Genomic DNA, 23,718 nt, shown 5'->3' with positions numbered 1-23,718 from the left:
TCAATAAACCTGTCTATAACCCATAGTCATGTGAAATGACAATTTCTTGTAATACATTGTTGTGGTTTTTTTATTATTTTCCTTCCAGTAATATAGTGAAATTTAATAATGCAGTGTCAGTGGTGGACAGATTTTAAAATCTAGCAAAGATTGATTTGTGAAGTTTATAAAGATCAATATAATGTTTATTTTCTATTTTAGGTGACTTAAATGATGTCCTGATAAAGTGTTGCCATGAAGGTTTAGATTGGTCAATTGATGATAATCGTTGTGATAGACATCCAGGTTATGTAGCAAATGTTTCTATGGAAGATCAATCCAGTTGTTTGTCTATAGTAGAACTATGTTGTATTAAAGATGTGCTTGTGAAACGATGTGCAAAAGGAAAAGAAAATGCGCTGGAGGGAATGATGTGTGCTATACGAGATTCAGAACAAGGCTCAGAACAGTATAAGGTAAACATTAAGCTGTAGTTGTCTTTACTTATGCGGCCATGCTGTCCATCAATATGTTTCACAGAGGTAATGCGAAAGCCTTCTAACTGTGTGTAAGATGACTTACCTTTATAAATTTCTTATTCATACTAAGTGTGACGTCACATCACAGAGGGTCAATCATTCACATTGGCATAGATAGCATGTGCAGTGTTTATGTAGTAACGTAGTAACATAAACTGGTCCGGGCAGAATGGTACCTTTACTCATCAGCTAATTAACCCGCACCAATGTCATCTCCCTCTTAGTGATTGTAGCGGCCTAGCAAATATTCACTGCTGATGAGTTTGGCTGTCCATTACAACTACAGATACCATTTCATTCATCTTTTTAACTCAATGTTGCTGAAAAAGGACTTTTTACAACCAGAATACATTTTGTATATCATACTGAATTGCTTGATTGTCAGTCTAATTTATTGTCATCATCCATTACTAGCAGTCATTAACAATTCCACTGTAATCCAAGTCAAAATGTAAGTGTAGCTTTTATATTCATGAGACAAAGATGCCTATTTTCAATGATTTTTGATAATTACATTCGAAGATAACTACGGTACCCTTTTTACTATTTTGAAATATCTTTTTCTTATTTGTCAAATAAATTTTGGGATATGAAACCTTTAATACATTATGTTGTATATTAATAGATTTGTTGATTATATTTCAGGAATGTTGTATTTGCTGTCAGTTAGGATTACTAGCGAGATCACAAGGGTTATCATGTAGAAGTCCTAATTATGGTGCACCATGTGATAATATGTTTTTAGAATGTTGTACAGGACAAGTTTTAGCTGATATATATAATGCTACAGGTTAGCTTACTATTATATTTAATTACTGTATTTAATGTAATAATGTATCTGTCCAGTTCCAATAAATGCCCACCTGAGGTAGTTTTTTTTAGAACTGCAATTAGTGACCACCCTCTCAAGATAAACCTAAAAAAGGTATTTACAGATTTTTTTTTCTGATCCATCTTTTTTTGTACATCGATTTTGAACATTTTCACTAAAGTACTTCCAAGGGCAGAGTTATTACTTGGGATACTAACTTGTTGCTATATTCTTACCCAATTATTCATCGCTATCACTTTTGAGAGTTATATTTATAAAAACAGTACTTCCAGCGTTATTGCCCCTGACACATGACTGTTCAAAGATATTACCCTGTTTCACACTTGGTTCAATCCTTGACCGTTCTTCTTAAAAGTTGGTTTGTGATCACTGTTAATAGTACAAGCACAAGATAGGCCCCAAATTCCAAATCCCATTTCAAGGAAAAAATTAGAATAAATAACGAGATTTACAGTGTTATTACAGTAAATCTGCTGATGCATATGTGTATGCTGTCTTGCCTGGAAAGCTATGTTATTTTCTTGTTGGATGTGTAAATCTGTCTGTTTTTAACCATAGCATCACATTTTTTGATCAATGTTGAATGTTCCTTTAAGTAGAATTGATGTGGGGTATATTTTTATTTTGCTCAAACCAGGACATGAATTTATTTATGCATGTTATAAATTTTAAAGCCAGTTGATATAAATGGAGCATGTTTGTTCACTGAATATGATAATATAACATAATGCTACTAATGCATGATATATGTTTTGTGTGTATTGTTTAATAACCAGGAACTGACCAGTCAGATGTTGATGTAGTAAATGATCGTGATGAATGTGCATTATTCCCGGGTCAGATCTGTTCTCATCGATGTGTAAATACACCTGGTAGTTTTAGATGTGAATGTCGTGGAGGTTACACATTAAATCAAGATGGCAGAACTTGTCAGGAATCAAAGGGTATTTGCATGTTGTATATTATATTTTTTTTGTTTTAATTGTTTTGAGTGCCCACTTTTAATGGGGATGTATATTTATGCAAGATAACATTAACTAAACATCGATTATTTCGACCAAAATATGTATTAAATTGCATTGATCTTCTTTGTTTTGATTAATACTATAGTAATACAGATGGGGCATTTCTATACAAGTAATACAACCAAATTTTTTAATCAAAAGATCAAACAGAAATCTTGTTTCAGTTGGTCATCCCACAAAGCAAATCAAAACATAAATCAAAAAAATAACATTGCTATTTTTGAACCAGTATTCAAATGGAATGTCAATGAAATTTTTAAAAAAATCACTGAGCCCAGGGTTATTCAGTTGGGAATAATTCAGAATATTTTTATCAAAAAATGTAGAGTTATCTGTCTTGTTTATGTTCAAATTTATGGAATTTAAAACTGGTGAGATTGTATTTAGACTATTAGGAAGAACTTTATGTATTCAAAACTTTTGGATCTTAAAACTCAAAAAGTTATCTTTGTGTTAACTTTTAAAACACAAAGACAAGGCTATAGCAATTTAATTTTTAATTCTTCAGGGTTTTTATTTCCAAACCTAAAAGCTTTTGAGAAGTTCAATTTTCTTATTATATTTGTCCACCAAGAAATAGGAAGCAATATTTTTACCCGTTTTCCAGTAAAAGTAAAATCAAATTCATGTTGGGTTATAGATTATAATGATATTACTTTATCCATCTAACTACAACTGCTAACAATTGTTTTTATGTTAAAGCTAGCACTATGGATTATTATATTTTCATCCAGCAACTATGATCAATACATATTATTATTAATGTCCTATAGATGATGATACTGACTATGGTAATGTCAATGATGGTTATTCTTGTGAAGAAAACAGCCCATGTGAACAGAGATGTGCCAATACAGATCTAGGTGTTAAGTGTAATTGTTATGAAGGATATAAACTTCGTTCTGATGGAAGATCCTGCGAGGGTAAACATTTAATAATTAGTTTATGCATAATTGTGAAATGAGTTAGCTTCAGAATATTGTGTCATACTGCCAGTAAGGAATTTAATAATTAGTTTATGCATAATTGTTAAATGAGTTAGCTTCAGAATATTGTGTCATTCTGCCAGTAAGGAATCTACTGGCTTTATTTCAGAACAATTTGTGCTTCCATTGAAATACTGTATATTGTGTCATATTTCCCAAAGGCGTTTGTCCCTGGAAAATATCTATCAAAATAACAGCTCAGACTACGTATTATGTCTATTTTCATAGAAGTGAGATAATCAATTTAAGGGCAGATTTGCAGTTCCAGAATGCTAATGATTTTTCAGTCTTGTATGTGGATCTCTCAGATTCGGCTTGGAGCTAGCGTAAAAAGAAACACTAAATTACATCAAGTTCAGTCAGATTTTTATTTGTTTCAGAACAATCATAACTCATCTGTAAAAGAACCATTACACTCACCCCATGAGTTGATATAGCTGTATTTCAGCGACAACTTACTTCACATAAAATGCTAATATTACAAGTTTAATATAGATGAACTGTCTGAACTTTGCATTCAGACAACATACTTTGACCAGAGTATACATATATAATCACTCATCATGGAAAGGCCTTTGTTATTTCTCTTACTTCATGCATTTATGAAAAATTTTACTTTAGTGAACACTGCAACAAGCAAATGTTCTCAAATCTACATTATATTCATTTGTTACATAATTTGACATTAACAAACTGTTTTTCTTAAGTTTGACTTTATATATGTTGTAGATGTTGATGAATGTGCTGAAGGAAGTTTCAAATGTGCACCAACGCAAGAATGTGTTAATACATTAGGTCGTTATACGTGTCATACAACAAAATGTCAGACAGGTTATGTTTATAATCCTATCAATAGAAGATGTGAAGAAAGTTATGATTGTGATCGTGGTTTTGGTTTTAATAGTGTTACAAGACAATGTGAAGGTAGGTTATTTCTCACTACATTTAGATTATTATAAAAGCGAAATGAAAAAATTTTGAGAAGACTTTTCATTATTCAAGAGCTAAATCTACATATTGCAGGTCTTTCTTTAGGCCTTAAATGTTATATAAATTATTAATTAGACATTTATTAACATGACAAGATCATAATCAACTCTCGATGCCATCAGATGGCTCCGATTTTAAGCGGATTAGAATAGTTCAGGCTAAGACTCAAATAACCAGCACCGTGATTAAGATAATAAAGAATGAATGTACACCTCTTGACAAAACTAAGAACAGTGATTACTTCGCACAGAATAAGGTAATTTGAATGAAATTTTCAATTCATTTTGCATTATCTATTTTTGAACTATTATAGCAAGAACCGCCAGTTCTTTATCTAAACCTGACATAATATATCTTTAATAAGAAAGTGTTAGGTTACAATTGTTGTCATGGTAAGATTTCCAGAAACATAGGTTCCATTATGTGTTGACAGTCATTATATTTTACAGCTATTACCATGGTTAGTATTCCCTTCTGTACCAATTTCTATAAACCTGTGATACATATTATCTCCCTTGACACATCAAGGGGAGATAATTTTATACTTTTAAGACATTTTTGCTGTTAATGGACATAAATTATATAAACAATTCAAGTAAAACATCTAAGTATTTGTTGATTCTGAATTCACTTTTTTATGTAATTTCCTCATAATTCTAAAGATATTGATGAGTGTACAGTATATGAAAATATCTGTGTGGGTGTTTACCAGTTTTGTCGTAATTTTAATGGTTCCTATACATGTGAATGTGAGGAAGGTTTTCAACTCAACAGAGATACTAGACAGTGCGAGGGTAAACTGTAACGCATGTTGTTTTACATACTGTGGTGTACTAGTATCAAAAATAATTGTTGTTATGTGTAGTTACCTTTGAGAGAATGAGTTTTTAATTGATTATAATTATTTTGTTAATGATTACACCTCTTCATGAATAGTAGATGGATATAGATACGTAAACAGTTTTTAGATAGATCTGTAAACAGTTTTTTAGATAGATCTGTAAACAGTTTTTAAATACATAAAAAATATCATATTTTATTACTCCAGGTGTTGTGTTGTATTAATGTTATAGTTTAATCTTCAGTTGTTTATATATCTATATCTCTGACAATTACACATATAGTATCAATAGATTTAATTTTTATTGCTGATAGTGATATCTTGGAAACGATAGTATAGTGTGTTTTGAAGAAAAAAATGTATGCCTTTTGTAATTGTTTCAGGGTGTTTTTTTCCTAACAAAAGTTTTAATTTTAGATAATTGATCTTTGTTTTATTAAATCATTAACATAGATTACAATTATTTTTAGCAACAGTGTTATACAACTATCATATTTTTATTAAAGACTCAATAGTGTAAAGTGTAAAAAGGCAACTATAGACTTTCTAATCACATATTGGTCCAAACGTTATTCAAATCAATCAAAATCATCATAAGTTATAGCCATCCAAATTCTCAAGAACTTTGTTTGAAATCAGTAACTAACAACTGAAAGTTGTTTTACTCTAACCACTAACATCAAGATCAAAATGGCATCATATCTAGCTTGTTAGTTTTATTCATTTCGGTTACTTCTAAAAAACACTTTTAATTCATATTTGTTAACTTTAAATCAGGAAAATGATGCACATCGAGGAAAATGATTATTAGCTATCATGCACATCAAGAAAAATGATAATTAACTATCATGCACATTGAGGGAAATGATTATTAGCTATCATGCACACCAAGACTTTAATTTGTGTATAATGATTTTATTTCTAGATATAAATGAATGTGGTTTGGGTATTGATACATGCCGTGTGGGAGAAAGATGTGATAATACTATTGGTTCATATTCTTGTCGTAGATTCAGACATTGTGGGACTGGTTATACACTCGATGAGGCGACACAGAGATGTTTGGGTATGTTATAATTTAATTTAGGCAATGGATGGCAGAATAAACAAATGTCATCACTGCCAGTGATACAACATTAAAGGGTCGATAGGTTTACTGCTTAATCTTGTGTGTTTTCTCAGGTTCCTTACAATGGTAAATTGTACCATATGATGTCAGTCCACAAATGATCTGGTTGTCACTCGAATTTCATTTTCTACCTTTATCCGTATTTAATCCATCTACTGATTAAAGTCCCAATTTACCAAATATTTTGTTGCGTTTATCATGGTTTTCATGCTTATAGTATTTAGCTTGAAGGGTGTATAAATATGAAATCATGTATAACACATATAATGCAAAATTTGTGTAGAATCTGTGTCCAACAGGAATTTGAAAACAATGGATCAGAGGATCCGATACGGAAGTGTTCTTCACTAGATAAATATTAAAGTAGATAAACAAAAGCGACACTAACACTGTTTTCATTATCAGATATAGATTAGTTATCGTCCCCTGTTCTGGGACCAATTGATAATGTCATTTGGCTTTGCTTTGATTGTAAATAAAAGCTTTTACATTTTTATTAAATAAAAAATATTTTTCTCATAAATAATTAAGTTTCATCATTTATTTATTGAAATTGAAGAATGGAATTATTGTTTTATTACAGATCATGATGAATGTTTATTAGGAACACATAATTGTGGTCGAGGTTATGATTGTGTTAACGTACAGGGATCATTTAAATGTGAAGTTAAACAGTGTGCAGAAGGATCACGATTTAATACTGCTACAGGAGAATGTGATAGAGTTCAGTGTGCTCGCGGTTTACGTCCAGATAGAATTGGTAACTGTATAGGTAAGTCTATATATGTCTCTACGCTAGACCAGTTAAAATTGGTATCTGTACAGGCACGACCAGATAGAATTGTTAACTACGTGTAAATAAAAAAGAACTTGACAACACGACTTTCCTTGTCATATATTTACTTCCACCTTTTGTTTCAGTCATATTTTTTATCATTGCTTTTTAAATTTATTTTTACCTCACATTCCGTGCCACAATTAAACATGATACAAAAGGCGTCTTTAAAGCTTTGATGGCATTTTTCATTGGGGCACCCTATATAAATCTAAACTTAAGATTGGACTTACAACACTTGTGAATGCAACCTATTACCATTTGTGTTTCAAACAATAGCCATTTCTATATGTTCTGATATACAGATTTCATTATATTGGCTATATTAATGTCATATATGTATTTACTTATTTTTTTTTAGATATCAATGAATGTAATGAATATACAACAGTTTGTAATAAATATCAACAATGTATTAATACTATCGGATCCTATCAGTGTCGTTCACTTATTAATTGTGGTAATGGTTATGAAACAAATGAAAATGGAAGATGTACAGGTAGAGTAGACCTTATTAAATTAAAGGCAAGATAACTGATTTATTTCTTGAACAAACATCACTTTATTGTAACAAACATAATTTGAGTGTAATGTAACAAACATAACTTTATTGTAATATAGCAAATATTATTTTGTTGTAATATAACAAACATTATTTTATTGTAATATAAAAAACATTATTTTTTTGTAATATAACAAACAGTATCTTAGTGTAATATAACTAGAACAAATATTATTTTATTTTAATATAACAAACATCAGTGTTCAGGTGTCAACCATCCCATATTGTTGCGTCTTCAATAGAACTGTAGGAGTTGAACTGACCCCATCAATTTAAAAGCCACGTTTTATACCACATGTCTGCACGATTAAATCATGGTGGGGTTACACCTTTGTAAAGGTTCTGATATTGTTACATTCAGGATTGCAAGATTATAGTCTCACAAAAGAGATTTTCTAGAATCATCCATTTATAAAAGTGGTGAATTTTCATTGACTTTCAGTATATTTTAATGTAGGAACTGTTATTATTACAAAAAATCTTCATGATGAATAGGCTTGCATATACAATAAAAAAAAGAGCTGAATTTTTATTACTATCTTACATAAAGATGATGGCGTGAATTCCATGTAAACTTTACATGGATGTTTTTAATAAAAGTACTTTTGACTGTGTATGGTCTAATATGGTCTAACCTTTATTCTGACACGTTGGGGCTTTAATGGCATATTCTAAATAAACATAGATTCTGCTATTCAATAATACAAAGAGAGTCTTGGTTAATGCAGTGCACCAGGATCCAGTGATCAAAAGTATTTTTGTGGTTAATACTGAACAGAGTTTATGTTTTTTATAGATATAGATGAATGTTCTACTGGTGTACATAGATGTGCCGGTGAACAACAATGCATTAACAGACAGGGAAGTTATTTCTGTCAATGTCCTAGGGGTTATAGATTTATAAATAATCTCTGTGAAGGTAAATATATTACTTTTCTAGAAGAAAACTATTAGTAAAATAAATTTGTTGAAACATTATCACCCCATTTAATTCAAGCCCAGACCCTTGAAATTACTTGAAAACTTGAAACTCACAAATTGATTGTAAAATATTGGCTATAACAGGGTTCTATATACTTGAAATACTTTTGCTTAAGTTTCTTGAGAAAAAGATCCAAGTTAGTTTGATTTGTTTATCCAGAAATGATTTATATCTTACTTAATGAAATTGATATATCACTTATATCAGTAATAAAAATATTTCATTTTTAGATGTTGATGAGTGTGCTTATAGTGCTGCTATATGTCCACTACAATCAAAATGTCAGAATACACCCGGTAGTTATGTTTGTACATGTAAAGATGGTCTAGAATCAGATGGTAGAGGTGGTTGTAATGGTAAGTTCCATGTAATTACTACTTAATATAAAGGAACCATTTCAGATATATTTCAGTTAATCCAATAGGTTGAAGCATTTGAGTCATGATGGGTTATTCAGCATTATGCAACTTTCAGCGTTCTTCTACTTTCCGTCACAGAGTTTTTGCCTGTTTTCTGACAACCTCGTGAAAGCAATAGAGACTACAGTGCTTAACAGAATGTTTTCAAAGTATGGAAGATTTTTTGTTTTGTACAACTATCTGAAGTTCTGTGGTATTTTTTGCAGAAATACAAACGCAGACGCTTTATAAGCAAGATAAAGTCCTCAACTTCGGTTATGCTGGGGAAGAAAGATTTCAGAAAAAAATCTTGAAAGAAAAACCTTGGCCTGCTGGCCCTCAGTTTTTCTTTTTCTTGGGTTATTTGCTTCAGTCTTTCTTTCCCCAGCGTAACCTCAGTCTCTTGCTTTATACTACACAGAATGAATGATTCAGTAGTGAAAAGAGACTAATGGGTCATTCCATGACAACTGGACTAATGGTGGGAACATGACCCCCCACAAAAAAGTTATAAAAAATATGTGTTATAGTATATGGCTAACAGCTAACAAATCCCAAATTTTACCTCTCTAGGTCAGAAACTCGCTGAGATATCGCCATTTGAAATCAGGGTGCTGGAACAGATCATAAATCCAGTAATCTTTTTCAGGTTTTCAGGCGCTTTAAACTCACATTTAAAATAGGAGTAGAACTCTCTAATTTTGTAATCTAAGACAAGTTTAAATATCCAATGCATACTTTTTGCGCCACCAGGTGGCAAGATGTAGAACAAATGAACTGTTCAATTTTATTTTCAAGATTTCCACAGCCTCTAGCAAAGTCACTATTGTATACACAACCTCCAAAATTGGCATAGTTAATGTCAGATTGTCTTTTATCAATTTTCAAAAGATTCTGAGTCGATGGGATATATACTTTTCCAAATATTCAGCCTGAAAATTCAATGCACACTGGAAACGTACAAAATATACCCATTTTCTCTTTCAATTTTGGCCATTTGGGTCAGAGGTTGAAATTCTGAAAAAGGTATATTTTGTACACTTCCAGTGTGCATTGAATTTTCAGGCTGAATATTTGGAAAAGTATATATCCCATAGTCTCAGAATCTTTTGTAAATTGATAAAGGACAATCTGACATTAACTATGCCAATTTTGGAGGTTGTGTATACAATAGTGACTTTGCTAGAGGCTGTGGAAATCCCCCCCAAAAAAGGAATAGTTAGTTCATTTGTTCCAAATTTTGCCACCTGGTAGCAGGAACTGTGTGAATCACACATTGCGTGTGATGCTAAATTCGTAATCTACACCAAACGTTGTCTTGGATTACAAAGTTCGAGAGTTCTACTCCTATTAGAAATGTGAGTTTAAGGCACCCGAAAACCTGAAAAAAATTACTGAATTTATGATCCTTCCAGCTATATCTCAGCGAGTTTTTGACCTAGAGAGGTATAATTTCGGATTGTTTAGCTTAAGGCCATATAGTATAACATAGATAATCATTTTTTGGAGGGGGTCATGTTCCCAAATTTCCGAAATTTGGCCCACTTGACATGGAATGGCCCTAGTGTAACCTATATTGACAAGATTTACCTCCCTTTCAATGCTCTGATGAATAGAAAACAAGAAATTTACAAGAAAAAAATTATTGTATATATTTCTTTCAGATGTTGATGAATGTACAACAAGAAATATTTGTCACCATAAATGTATCAATAACTTTGGCAGTTATTTCTGCACATGTAACCGTGGTTACCAACTCTCAGTAGATCAAAGAACTTGTGAAGGTAAGTTGACTTGTAGGCCTAAATGTAATATCTAAATTATTCTGAAGAAAGCCTACCAGCATTCAAAAGTTTGTGAAAATACAAGATTTTATTCTATAGTTCGATATTAATAAATGTAATCAGTCTGCTCTACAGTTTTAGATATTGATGGATTTCATCAATAATTATGTTATGTATTTATATAATAAATGTAATCATGTAGATATTGTTGAATGTAATAGTTTGTTTTTTATGTTTATAGATATTAAAAGTAATCAATATGTTTATAGATATTAAATGTAATCAATCTGTTCTGTTTATAGATATTGATGAATGTAATCAGTTTGCTGGTAGAGGTCGTGTATGTGGTGGAAGATGTGTAAATACGCCTGGGTCCTTTACTTGCGATTGTCCGGATGGCTGGAAGAAAGCTAGAGATGGTAGAGCTTGTGAAGGTTGGAACTTTATTTATAAATTTATTTAAGAAAACTAAAAATAAACATAGACTTCATTATAGGAGCTAAACCTCTTACTTGATATTTTCCTTAATATTTGAAATTTAAAACAAAAATTAGAATCAATTATTGGTCCATTTCAATCAAAATTGATGTTATCTTGCCGTGAAAATATGGGATTCTAATATTTAAGACACAATGAACATTTTAAAATCAGTACAACTTTTTCAACTTCAACTTTTTTTATTTGCATATTACGTCCATTAAGAACAGTATACAAAACATACACATACATCAATATACATGTATACAAAAATATATTTTACATAATATGAAATGAAAATATAATGAGATATATATACATGTGCAATTGGGATGATACAATGAAAATGTAGCAATGAAAGTATAACAATGAAATGAAAATATGAGGTATAAATAACCTTGTACATACATGTATAATGATCAAATGTGGAGTAAGAACATGGAGCAAAAAATTAGACTAGGCAGGTAGCCTACTCCCCTTTCCTTAAAAGCATGATATGTATACATTGCTACTGTTTTAGCAAGAAAATCTAGAGTCATATACTCTATGGTTTCCAGCACCATTTGTAACAAACAAAGAAAAACAAATCCTACATGACAATGTGCAGTAATTAGTTATGGCTAATACACAAACTACGAAATAATTTTAAAAAACATGTAGAATGGACTAAGAAGGCGTAACTGACTGCCGTTTGACTTGGGCTGTTTGCAGATTTCACCGAACATTATTGATTTGAATTTACAATAAATTCTTTTCAAAATTAAATATAAATCACTTTATATACATTTATATTACATTAATGTGTGCTTTTAGAATCATTTTCATCTATTTTAAGTTTAAGGAGAGAAGTTTTACATACATGTAGGCTAAGCCTGTTCCCCAATCCCATTCAGAAAACCTGAATAAAATATTGTTCCAAAGAATAGAGCCATTCAGGCTTTAACTTTAATGAAGAAAACTGAAAATAAGCATATCATTAAGACTTCTTTAAGAACAATGAAAATTATTCTAATTAATTAAAGGTCCAATATGTCTGTAATGTCTCAGTAATTGTCCATGAAAAATAACACATTTCCATCCACAAACATGAAAAACAAAAATTGTCTCCCAACTACTTTTTTTGGTTAAAGTGACTAAAGTTGCCATCCAAAGACTCTTTCTCCTGCCTAATAATTAAGGTCTCCAATCTAACTAATAACAAATATTCCTAATAAAGTATTAGTCGCCTAGTGATAGTACTTGTTATGAAATTATTATTGTTTTATTACAGATATAGATGAGTGTAGTGATGGTACAGCATATTGTCCATCTAGAGATAGTACTTGTGTTAATACACGTGGTGGTTATAAATGTCCATTAGTTCAATGTCCAGAAGGTTTTGTTAAAACAATTCCTGGTGGCCAACAAAACTCGTAAGTTTTTTCCTTTGTTTAATCATCATGTTTAATTGATGTGCTTGGTTTGTTTTGTTTATTGATCAGTTTACAAGCATGAATCTATCCCTAGACGTTAATTAGTTTGTTGATACATCCTTAATAATTCAATTAAAGGAACATTATTACTTTCAAAAACAAAATAAATTTCTGTAAATTCATCAAAAATCCATGCACTGGCCACAAAGCATTTTGCACGGGTGCTGCTGAGAACATTTATCAATTTAGAAAGTCTTCACCTCGGCAATAGATTAACAAATTTGTCTTAGATTTTATACACAATCTATTTGAATACTGTGGAATCAAAATATCAATGTATGATTTCCACAGTGATTAACTTTCTTTGTATATTCCTTTATTCAATTAAGAACTAGGACTTTTATTTGTCCACCCACACATGTTTAGATTAGATTGTGAGCAAAATCTGAGACAAATCTGTTTGCCCATTGCTGAGATAGATGTTTTAAGTTTTCTTGGTGAAGGTTATAATGTATCTTTAATATAAATATATTCTATGATCATTGCATGCATGCATATAAAATAGCTTTAATACTAATACCAAATGGATAGACCAGGATATTTCTAATGGATTTTTGTTGTTTACATTTGTTTTATTTTTGTTGTAATTGACTGCTGTTTATTTGCATGTTTGTTTGTTTTTTGTGTTGTAGAGTTCGATGTAAACAAGTTGGAATGTACAAAGCTAACTCAAAAGGCTTGATATCACTCTCTTACAACTTCTTAACTTTTCCTACAAACATCATCATTCCCACACCGCTCTTCTCCATGACCGGAGCTAAAGACAGTCAGCGTGATTACCGATGGGAACTTAAGATTGTATCAGCCAGGCCCCTTGCACCTGGCATACCTAGAGCGACGGAGAGCAACTTTGAACTAACACAAACCAACAACCAGGCAGTCGTCACTCTAAAGAAGAGAATACGGGGCCCACAAGATGTCATTCTTCAGCTCTTAATGAAAATATCTTCCGAAAAATTCAACGGAATCGCAGAATCTAAAATCTATCTTTATGTGACAGATGGACCAAGCACCTTTAGATAAAACATGGTATCGAAATTCACATAAAAAAATAAATAGTTTAATATTTACATTCCATTGTCAATATGTTCATATTTTTACTGATATATTTTGTTTTGTTGTTTTATTTACGTGTTTGTCTACTTTGTCATAATGCCAAAGTATAACTATCTTGACAGTGTTGGCTGTCTTTGGGATAAGATATATCAAGTCAGAATAAATACAATGGCAAAAAGAAATCTTGTTATCTGTCTTTACGGGCCTTATTCTTTGACTCCAAAGTTAATTCCTGGTACAAATTTTATATTAATAAAATGTCAACTAAGTCAGCTAACGCAGTCAAGGTACTGGATGTAATATGTCAACATTGTGACATAGCTTGTGGATAATTTTGATGTATAAAACATGAAATCAATTAATCAACCCTCTTTACATGCTTTTTGAAATGTTGGGCAAAATAATTTTGAAAGATATCTAAATATCTATTTGTTGGCTGAAACCCTCAGACTGCTCTTACATATAGCTGATAAAGGTCCTATGTAATGTCTAGTTTACCATGCCTATAAGCTGTTGTGGCAACAGTTAACCTATTTAAGCAAGCATGGTGATCGTTTCCAATGATCCATGAAATCTGGATATGTTGCAATATTTTTAATTCATCACATCTTTGTAAATACTGAACGGAATTCAGCCATTTATGAACTGGTATTCCTTTTCAAGATTCAATTTAACAATAGTGTAGTTTGCAAAGGCTTCAAAATTCCTCAAATCATGTATAGTTTTTCAGTTAATAATTTGTATCTTTTAGAGTTATATAAGTGGATAACTGGTATACAGACTCTCTTCATACTTAAACTGTGGACTTCATCTTTAATGTTCTTCAAAATTTAAATACTGTATTGGTGCAAATTCTAAAAAAAAACAATCCCTTCGCTTCGTCAGTTCAATTAAAATTACATTAATGAAGAAATAGAATCAAATAAGAGTTCATTGCATGACAAAAATCTTTGTAACCTACACTGATGACGCAAACAGATCTTTTTTTATCTAAATTCCATAATCACACAAAATACAGAACGACGCAATATCTTACACCCTTGCTTTTAGTTTTACTGTCCACGTTTGTTTCTTTATAAAGAACATTTTGTTGTGACAGGTTTGATGAATATACTGCTATCCATATTGAGAAATAAATAAATAAATATAAAATATCCTTGTAAAATATTGTATTTTTAAAATAATGTTGAATAGAAACTATAAAAGCAAAAACGATTCTGATATTTTTAAAAATCTTAGAGATAATGGAATCTGAGATTGCTAGATAAAAGTTGTGAGTTTTTTTGTGGCATGAATTTGTTAGAACATCTGCAGAACTGACAAGAATAAATGTCTACTTCAGAAAATAAAATACTGCTAACTGTGCTTTTTAAAGATGCGAACAGCTATACTGTTATTTCCTATCCAAATATATAACTTGTCTGATCAAAGAATATTCAGGATCAAAAATTCATAGAAAAACAGTGATGGTCAGTCAATTCAGTGCACATGTATATTTCTTTTTGTTCAGGAGTGTAAATGTAAAATGTTGATACTTATTCCAGTGAAAAGAAATCTAGTGATATATGACTAAAACTGCACAATTCTTCTATTAGAGAAAACAATTAATGGTATATATAGTCTTGGTTGTCATTATTCACCTACTTGTACAAGTATTCTGGATGTGATATTGGTGGTATATTTATTTATTGATGCAAAAGAAGATTGTTTGGAATTGGTGACAATTTCTTTTTTTTATTTTATTTTTTGGGGTTTTTTTGCATTTGAAATTTATGTGTTTTGGAAATTTGCATGCTGCATGTATTGTAAATTAAAATTTGAAATTGTACTCTGATAATTAAGATAAATTAAATGCATGTAATCTAGTTAAAAAAAGATTACAAACAAAATTTAAGAAACTTTAGATAACATTGTTTATGAGTCCCCCCCCCCCCTCCCCAGTTAAATAACTAAGGATCAACTAAAATATAACTGTTCCGGGCTGTGTCACCACACACCAGTTTAATATCTGATTCAATAATTTTAAACATTTTGTGGCCTTCTATTGTGGAAATCCTGCATACATCACTGCAACTGATGAGAGCCACAGTATGGGAGAAAGAGAGAAATGGGGTTAACCGTCCACTCAACACAAACTAGATCATCTTGGGACTAACATATGGTTTAATTTTATTTCAATAATTTGCTTGCGTGTAGGGGTTTTTAGCAGTGGGAGGAAACTGGAGGACCGGGAGAAAACCCACGAGGTTGGACAGACGACCCTACTCCTTGTCACGTACAACCTGGTTTTTGAAACCATGCCAGTTGACTCAATGAAAGACCTTATGAGACAACACGCACGCGCTAACCATTGGGCTATCCCCCCCTCGTCTCAGTATGGGACTGGCTCACTGGATTTGGTCAAAATATTAGCCGAGAAAATTCCTTGAGATTTTCCAGTCTGGTTTCCTCTTGTCATTGGTGCAGCAAGGAGGACTGACAAGCCAAGCAAATCCATCAAGTCATTCGGATGGGACAAAAAAAACCCAACAGGGTCTTGTGTTCACATTTGCATCCATGTAAAAGAAGACTTGGCAATTGGAATTCGAAGAATTGTAGGTGGAAACGCAGAATTTGTTGCAGGTGTCTTTCTTCCTTAGCTCATTTGGTGCAGGAAAAAAATGCATTAATCTCCATTTCAATGCAACTGACACTTTACAGAAATATCAATTATTTATTGCTTGCAATAAATAATCATTATTTTACTAATTGTTCTGATTGTGTTTCTAATTATGTATAAGTAGTTTTTGTAATATTTCAGTGAACTAATAGCTGAAGAAGATGGTGTGGTTTGTGGACGGGTCACTTGTGATCCATTGGACACAGTATGTCTGGGAAATAAAACCAAGACAATATCATGGCAGTATTTAGCTCTACCTACATTGGAATTTGTTACCAATCCTATCACCCTGTTAAATATTAAAACTATTGGTTATTCTATATATCCTAACTTAGATCTACGTATAATAGCTGGTAATGAAGATCAGAAGTTTGATACAGTTGTTGAAGGCGATAAAGGTTTGTACTAGTTTGTCTTCTTGCAGTGGGGGGGGGGGGAGCGGAAAGCCCTGGGCGTCCATATCAGGGGGCCATTAATCAAAGAATGAAATTAAATTAAATTAAGTTATTTGAAATTATCACTGTTAACTTTCTTGTACAAGCTTCCCTACTAAGTTGAATAAAAAAGTTTATTTCATCTTTGCTTAACAAACATGTCTTCCTTACTCACATTTCTGAGTTTTGGAGCATATGCCAGGCATCACCAAACCTATACACACCACTGTTGTTAACATCTCCACCAGATGTGTATTTTGGAGTGGTGATTGCATATTACTTTAAAGATACACTATTCAAGAGCTAAATTTGCCTATTGCAGGTCTTTCTTTAGGCCTTAAATATTATATAAATTATTAATTAGACATTTATTTACATGACAAGACCATAATCAACTCTAGATGGAATCAGATGATTGAGATTTTAACTAAATTAGTACCGTTCGGCCATTTAATGATTTAACTTAAAAATGGATAAGCGAGGCCAAGTCTCAATACACACATCTCAAAACTACAAACTGATAACTTGACTCAGAATAAAGTAATTTGAGTGAAATTTTCAACATATTCATTTTGCATTATCCATGTTTGAACTATTATAGCAAGAATAGCCAACTCTTTATCTAAATCTTACATAAAGTATCTTTAGATGATAATGTCCTGGAATTTGATTCCACGCTTGTGACATGCCAAGAAGTTATGTCACCAGTTAAACCTTGTGGGTTTTCACAAGTATCTCCAGTTTTATTCCACTGTTAATATACAATTTCTCCCAATTTATTTCCTTTATAAAATATACTTTTAGTATTGATTATAAATTTAAAGTTAAAAACAGTCAAATTACATGTAAAATGACTTGCAGGTGTGAGTACTTATAAAAATGGAATTTAAATGTGAGTTTAATTATGAAGTCTATGTATATAGATGTAATATAATTTACCTAGTAAGTAATGAAGTGTTAAATACGATAATTAACTTGATAATCATTGACTTAAATTAGCTTCCAGTAAAATTACATTGTCTACGCAACATTAAACACAGGATCAAGTTTCACGAGTAGTCTATATTATATACAGGTTTAACATGATAGATCACAATTATAACTGACCCTGATTAAATACCTACTAATATACAAGGACACATTGAGGTGCTTATCTTAAATACCATATATACCCATTAAGACTGGGGAAACAAATTATATAGGTCATTAGAAGCCATTAATTAGTAATTATAGGCATGGCTATGTCATTAAGAAGGACTATGACATGACATATGAAACCTCAACATCACTGTGTCCTTGTGTATAATCTTAATGTCTGGATCTGCTCTATTTCATCCCAACTATTTGGATACCTTTGAATTAACTCTATTTGTCAGTTAACTTAGAGATTTTGTAAATTCCGTCAACAAATGTCGTTAATTATGATTATTTACGCCAATGACCCATAGACATCAGTGCATCCTATAGATTAATTTGTTTATTTAGGTTTTCACATAAAAGATGATTAGCTCTTTCCTGTGACAAGAGTCAACATTATGACTTGCCCTTTTTTATTAATTTTCTTAAATGCCTTCAATTATGTTTGGTTTGGTGATTTCAAACTTTAAGCACGATTACACTTTTTAATTTATACATGTATTGCTATTGATTCCTATGTGAAGCAAAGATATTTAAATTATTGTCACATTACTTGATGTCACCAATCCTGCAACAGACTTCTTAACAGATTGTTTTAATCATAAGAGAGACTATATCCTAATTCTACATTAGAATGAAAGAAGCATCCTTGCTATTTTAGATTTAAATTGTGTAATAATTGGTGGGATAGGGCATGGTACAATCTATGGTCCTTCACTTTACTTCACGACACCCCATGAAAAGTAGTAATATGCCATTCTGATGCTTAAGTTAAAAAACTACAGTGTGCTATGTGGCTTGTCTTGAAAGGCTGAATATTGATAGATTCAGCTTCATTTGGGCATGTGCATTTCTTTACTTTTTGTGGATGTCAGAACAGTTAAGTTGGTCTTGCTTAGTACCTGTCATAAAAACATCTGAAATACTGAGTTTCTCTTGCACAAACATAATACATGTAATAAGAAAAAAACTGTGCCTCAAATTATAAAGTAAAAATGTGCACATATACAAGAATTCTATTACTGTATGCTCCTTGCTACATTTTGACACAATTAAATGCTTCAGTTAAAAAGAAATGATACTTGTTTGCTATTCATAGTTTTTTCTTCTCTGTGGCAATTGTTTTGTCATAAAAGTTGAAAGGAGTGAGTAACCTCCACCTCATTCTCCCCATTCCTAGAGTGCACTGTGCCAATTTAGTTAAATGGAATGGCCAAAGGATGTTGCCATACTATAGACCATGATTGATTTTAAACATTATTATTATGGTGATGAAATAATGTAATATAAAGGTTAAGTTGACAATGTATTTGTTGACAGGAATATTATTCATGGTGCTGACACATCATGTCATGATGTCAATGTCAGATGTTGCTAATATTATGTTACATGTTCTCTTAGACCATAATATAATTATGAATGACACTTCACAATTCACTGAAAGTTACACACATAAAACTAGCAGAACATCAAGTCTATCATATCATTAAATAAATCACGAAGAAAACATGGAGGCTTAGTTTCAATGCTTTGATACTGTGTAATATGCATTCTAAGGCTTCCTTTGCAAATTGTTTTTTGCCCAAGGCAAACTTCCAGATTTTTTATAGTTTCATTACAAAGAAAGCTGCATGATTCCAGTTTGTCAAATTATACTATACCTCAGTGTTATAAATACAGATTCTCAAGATCAGTGATGGACACCATAAAACCTTAGCTCAGCTTCTATTAATTTGTGAGAATCACCATATATGTCAAAAATTCAATAGATATCTATCTGTACCACACATTGTTTGGGTGTTGTTTGACATATTGGTACTAATTTAAATTACCTATTTGAATATGTTTCGCAGTTCTGGTTGTCCAGTATTCTAGTTTGCTCCCCCATATCAGAATGTTGTAAATTTGCAGAGCTGTCCACCTTTGATTTTTTCTGTTAACAAAATTCTTATGTGGGTTATAAAGTCTGTTTTTAGCATCTTTACCATTTCTCATAATTTCCTTGAAAGACACATGATTTTGTCTTAGAAATATAATTATAATCATAAGAACTTTATCATTTCAAAGATATATTTTTAATCAACTTAGAGAAATTTTTTTGATTCAAAAATTGAAAAGTGTTTTGATTAGATAAGAAGTTTTAAGGACTTGAGAAAGTTCATAATTATTGCTGCAAATCAGCTGTACATATTGACATTGCATGGTAAAGTTATCAAGACATTTCTAGATCAAGGTAGATTAGACAAAATTGAAATTGTCATGGCAAATTTCAACTATGAATTTTAGTTCATTTTAATCTGTTGTCGGACCTTCTATATAGTTAATTGTAGCATGCAAGCTATAACTTCATTTGGCTATATCTTGGGATGGCTGTCATGCACAACAATGAGTATGCTTACTCTTTGTATAGCACGTAACAAGACTACTTAGTTATTTGGAAACTTCACATAGCTAAAAACTGTTGTACTTTGGCATGGACTGAAAAATATATGAATCCTCAGGATACCACAGTAACTTCAATGTTTTAAAATGAATATTTGATAAGCTAATCAGTATATTTCTTATATATTTCAGCTGCCTTGAGACTATTGAAGCCATTGATTGGTCCTAGCGAGCATCGGGTGACACTACAGTTAGAAAATCAAGACTTCTCTCGCACCATAGTAATATCTCGTCACATCACTCATGTCTTGATGTATGTCTCCGAGTACCGAACCTAAGGGTAATTATTCATGTGGTATACATCCAGTAAGACACGCGTCTGCTATAAATCAAACATGTCGTCATCAGCTCATCTTCAAATATACCAGTTATTGTTGATCTTAGATTGGAGTTGAGCTAATTTTAAGCCACCATTGACTCTAAGTGTGTTTTCTCCTTTGTTTTTATGTGTTTAACATATATTTTTTTCACTTCGTGCCAATATTATTTCTTAGTGTAATAACAATTCCATAGATTGTTTTTTTGAAATATTACCAAAATATGAAAACAAAATAAATATATAAAATACCAGTTGGGATTTGTTCTTGAGAATAAATACAAAACGACCAAGAAGAATGCTCTTAAAATTGATTTTTTTTTTAATAATTCAATATGGAAGACAAGATATGTCTTGCTGTACTATAATACAACAACAGCACACGTGCCCAGTTCTAAAAGATTATTTCTACCACAATTTCTTGAAGGCCATTTAATGATATCTTTTGTTGTGTGACAGAATGAAGATTGTATAGACTGCTTTATGATTTATAAACATGGCAGTTGTTAGGGATGTATATAATACTCCTGAAATAGCCATACAATCTTACTTCTAAATATGTAATATTCATGTAAATACATGTAAAAACTAGAAAAAAAAAGAATACACGTTTTACCATGTGTGATGAGATCACCGAGGCAGAACCAATAATATACAGCTATGCTTAAAGTAGCTGGCATACAACTCTTTACTTGCCTTCTGTATTCTGTTTTACAATTTACAGGAAATGTTGGTGTAAAAAAGTATTTTTCAAAGATTTCAAGTTTATAAAAATTATGTAAAAATTTGAAATTGTTGCAAAATAGCCTTATTTGTAGATGCAAATATTTATAATTCATGAATTTCTCATGTCATTAAAAGTCAAATTACTTACTGCAGTAGTATAACTTTTACGACTTTTGAGACTAACATGATATATTTCTATGGTTGCATGAGCAATACCAACTCTTCTTCAAATTGCAACCGCCATCAGATATCTTACATGCACTACCAATTTTTCCCTCGTATTTGCATACCATCCAAACAATTAGACCCAATTTCTTTGTCAGCCACGTCGGTGCCAGTGCCACCCATTGCAAATGAGAACCGGACCTATAATGGGTGTTTCCTGACTCTGAAAATGCATGTAGTTGTTCAGTTGAAATAAAAATGTCGTCTGTGAAATTCTCCCCCTCAGATTGCACATATAACCATAAAAATTACTATAAGTTAGTCGCAAATTGACTTAAGAAATGTGTTGACGCGGCTTAATATTCATTCTAGTCTACTCATTGCACCTAAAAAAATAGTAACAAAATAAAATAGAATAGTAATATAGTATTCCAGAATAAATTTATCATTAAAAGAAAGCAATTATTTTCAAATTTAATTGTCAGTTGACTTGATGATTAATGTTTAAAGAGAGTTATATTATCAGTTGATAAATATTGCCACTTTAAATCAGTGCTTTGTTAAGATGTTTACAAGTGAGCGTTGCCTCTATTTACCTAACAGTAAGACGTTTGAAGCACAGTATACACCTGGTATCAGCTATACAATAAACTATACAATAGTCAACATAGGCCTTCAACATGTTCACCTTCACACTTCTTTGTGCAACATGACGAAGATATAAAAATTTAGTTGCTGTAAACCTTCACGGCTTGGTACTAGTTTTCAAACCCTATATACATTGAGGAAGTAATGGAATATGTCCTATTGAAAATATATGCTTTTTTTGTTCATAAATCATAGCATTATTTTTATATGCAGGTTTCTACATGATATACGGTTATTATTAACTTGAGCTCAGCTCTAAGAGTCCCCTTGAAAACATCAACTCAGGTTTACAAAGGGGATTTTATAGGCTATTTTTTACTTGATACATGTAGTTTCATATTAATTCATAATCTAACTATTGAAGAAAGTTACCCAAACCATAATATATCACAATATATTTCAAGCAAAGCTCATTTGACAATCTATAAATTTTATTGTAACCTCAATTAAATAATACAAGATCATGATTTGATGACCATTACTGTTGTGGATATTTGCACATGCTCAGATTGACAATCTGTAATCTGTTTTACGATTTACAGGAAGTGTTGGTGTAAAAAAAGGCATTTTTCAAAGATTTCAAATTTATAAAAATTATGTAAAAATTTGAAATTTTTGCAAAAATAGCCTTATAGATAAGTTATTTCATTTTTTGTTGGTGTAATCCGTAATTTTAGTCTATATTATTTTTCCTGGTCATATATTTTGAGAGAAAATTAAGTTTCATGAGTCAAATAAATAATGCTATAATGCATAAAGGAATACATCTTGAAATGAATTGCATTCTTAAAAACTATGTTCATTTCCCAGGTTTGAAATTGAATTACAATGTAATCTGAAATTTAATTACTTATCTGATTTTAGAAATGATTATTCTCCAATATTAATTGTCAACGGTTGAAAAATTGAACGCTTATGGACAAAAATTCCTGAAAATCAAGTACAAATTAATGGTTAGTGTACCAGGCGATAAAATATTAAATATTAATTGTCAATTATAAGATGATTAGCTGGAAAATAATGAATGCACTTGTTCAATAATTATTAGATGAAGAAAGAGATTTTAACTATCAATCAATGTTGACTATTGTAAAATTAATTAAACTCATGCTCAAATTAAGTTAATGATGTTTTTTGAGTGTGGCGTAAAACTGCTTGAAAAACGTGATTCAAGTATTAGTCAGTAATACCATGCCAGAGTTAAATAGAGAAGGGAACATGTATTTAACAATCACAAAGAGGTTTGAGTCATCATGTTTAAAGTAGTCATTTAGTAGTAGCCTACAACCAATAAACCGCAAATA

At 31.3% G+C, this 23,718-nt stretch overlaps 1 protein-coding gene across 5 annotated transcripts in view; it reads left to right on the top strand.

Annotated features, from left to right (window-relative positions):
* LOC126828704 (fibulin-2) overlaps positions 1 to 21,129 on the top strand; it is a 28,738-nt gene extending 7,609 nt beyond the window's left edge. Inside the window, exons 2-17 of one of the 5 annotated variants that reach the window (XM_050558649.2) lie at positions 202 to 455; positions 1,164 to 1,308; positions 2,127 to 2,294; positions 3,149 to 3,298; positions 4,091 to 4,285; positions 5,014 to 5,145; positions 6,118 to 6,258; positions 6,905 to 7,093; positions 7,518 to 7,655; positions 8,515 to 8,637; positions 8,931 to 9,056; positions 10,763 to 10,882; positions 11,185 to 11,316; positions 12,630 to 12,771; positions 16,688 to 16,944; positions 20,692 to 21,129. In XM_050558649.2, coding sequence (XP_050414606.1) covers positions 202 to 455; positions 1,164 to 1,308; positions 2,127 to 2,294; positions 3,149 to 3,298; positions 4,091 to 4,285; positions 5,014 to 5,145; positions 6,118 to 6,258; positions 6,905 to 7,093; positions 7,518 to 7,655; positions 8,515 to 8,637; positions 8,931 to 9,056; positions 10,763 to 10,882; positions 11,185 to 11,316; positions 12,630 to 12,771; positions 16,688 to 16,944; positions 20,692 to 20,837 — 2,558 coding nt within the window. In that variant the 3' untranslated portion in view covers positions 20,838 to 21,129. Of the gene's footprint in view, positions 1 to 201; positions 456 to 1,163; positions 1,309 to 2,126; positions 2,295 to 3,148; positions 3,299 to 4,090; positions 4,286 to 5,013; positions 5,146 to 6,117; positions 6,259 to 6,904; positions 7,094 to 7,517; positions 7,656 to 8,514; positions 8,638 to 8,930; positions 9,057 to 10,762; positions 10,883 to 11,184; positions 11,317 to 12,629; positions 12,772 to 13,463; positions 15,042 to 16,687; positions 16,945 to 20,691 lie in introns of those variants that run through there. The other 4 variants (XM_050558651.2, XM_050558653.2, XM_050558652.2 and 1 more) reach the window with 4 other exon arrangements.
* Positions 21,130 to 23,718: the final 2,589 nt, after the last annotated feature.

This window comes from Patella vulgata, chromosome 7 (assembly GCF_932274485.2).
Source record: "Patella vulgata chromosome 7, xgPatVulg1.2, whole genome shotgun sequence".
NCBI lineage: Eukaryota > Metazoa > Mollusca > Gastropoda > Patellidae > Patella > Patella vulgata.
Note: the sequence above shows the minus strand (reverse complement) of the source record. Positions and strands in the feature narration are given on the sequence as shown.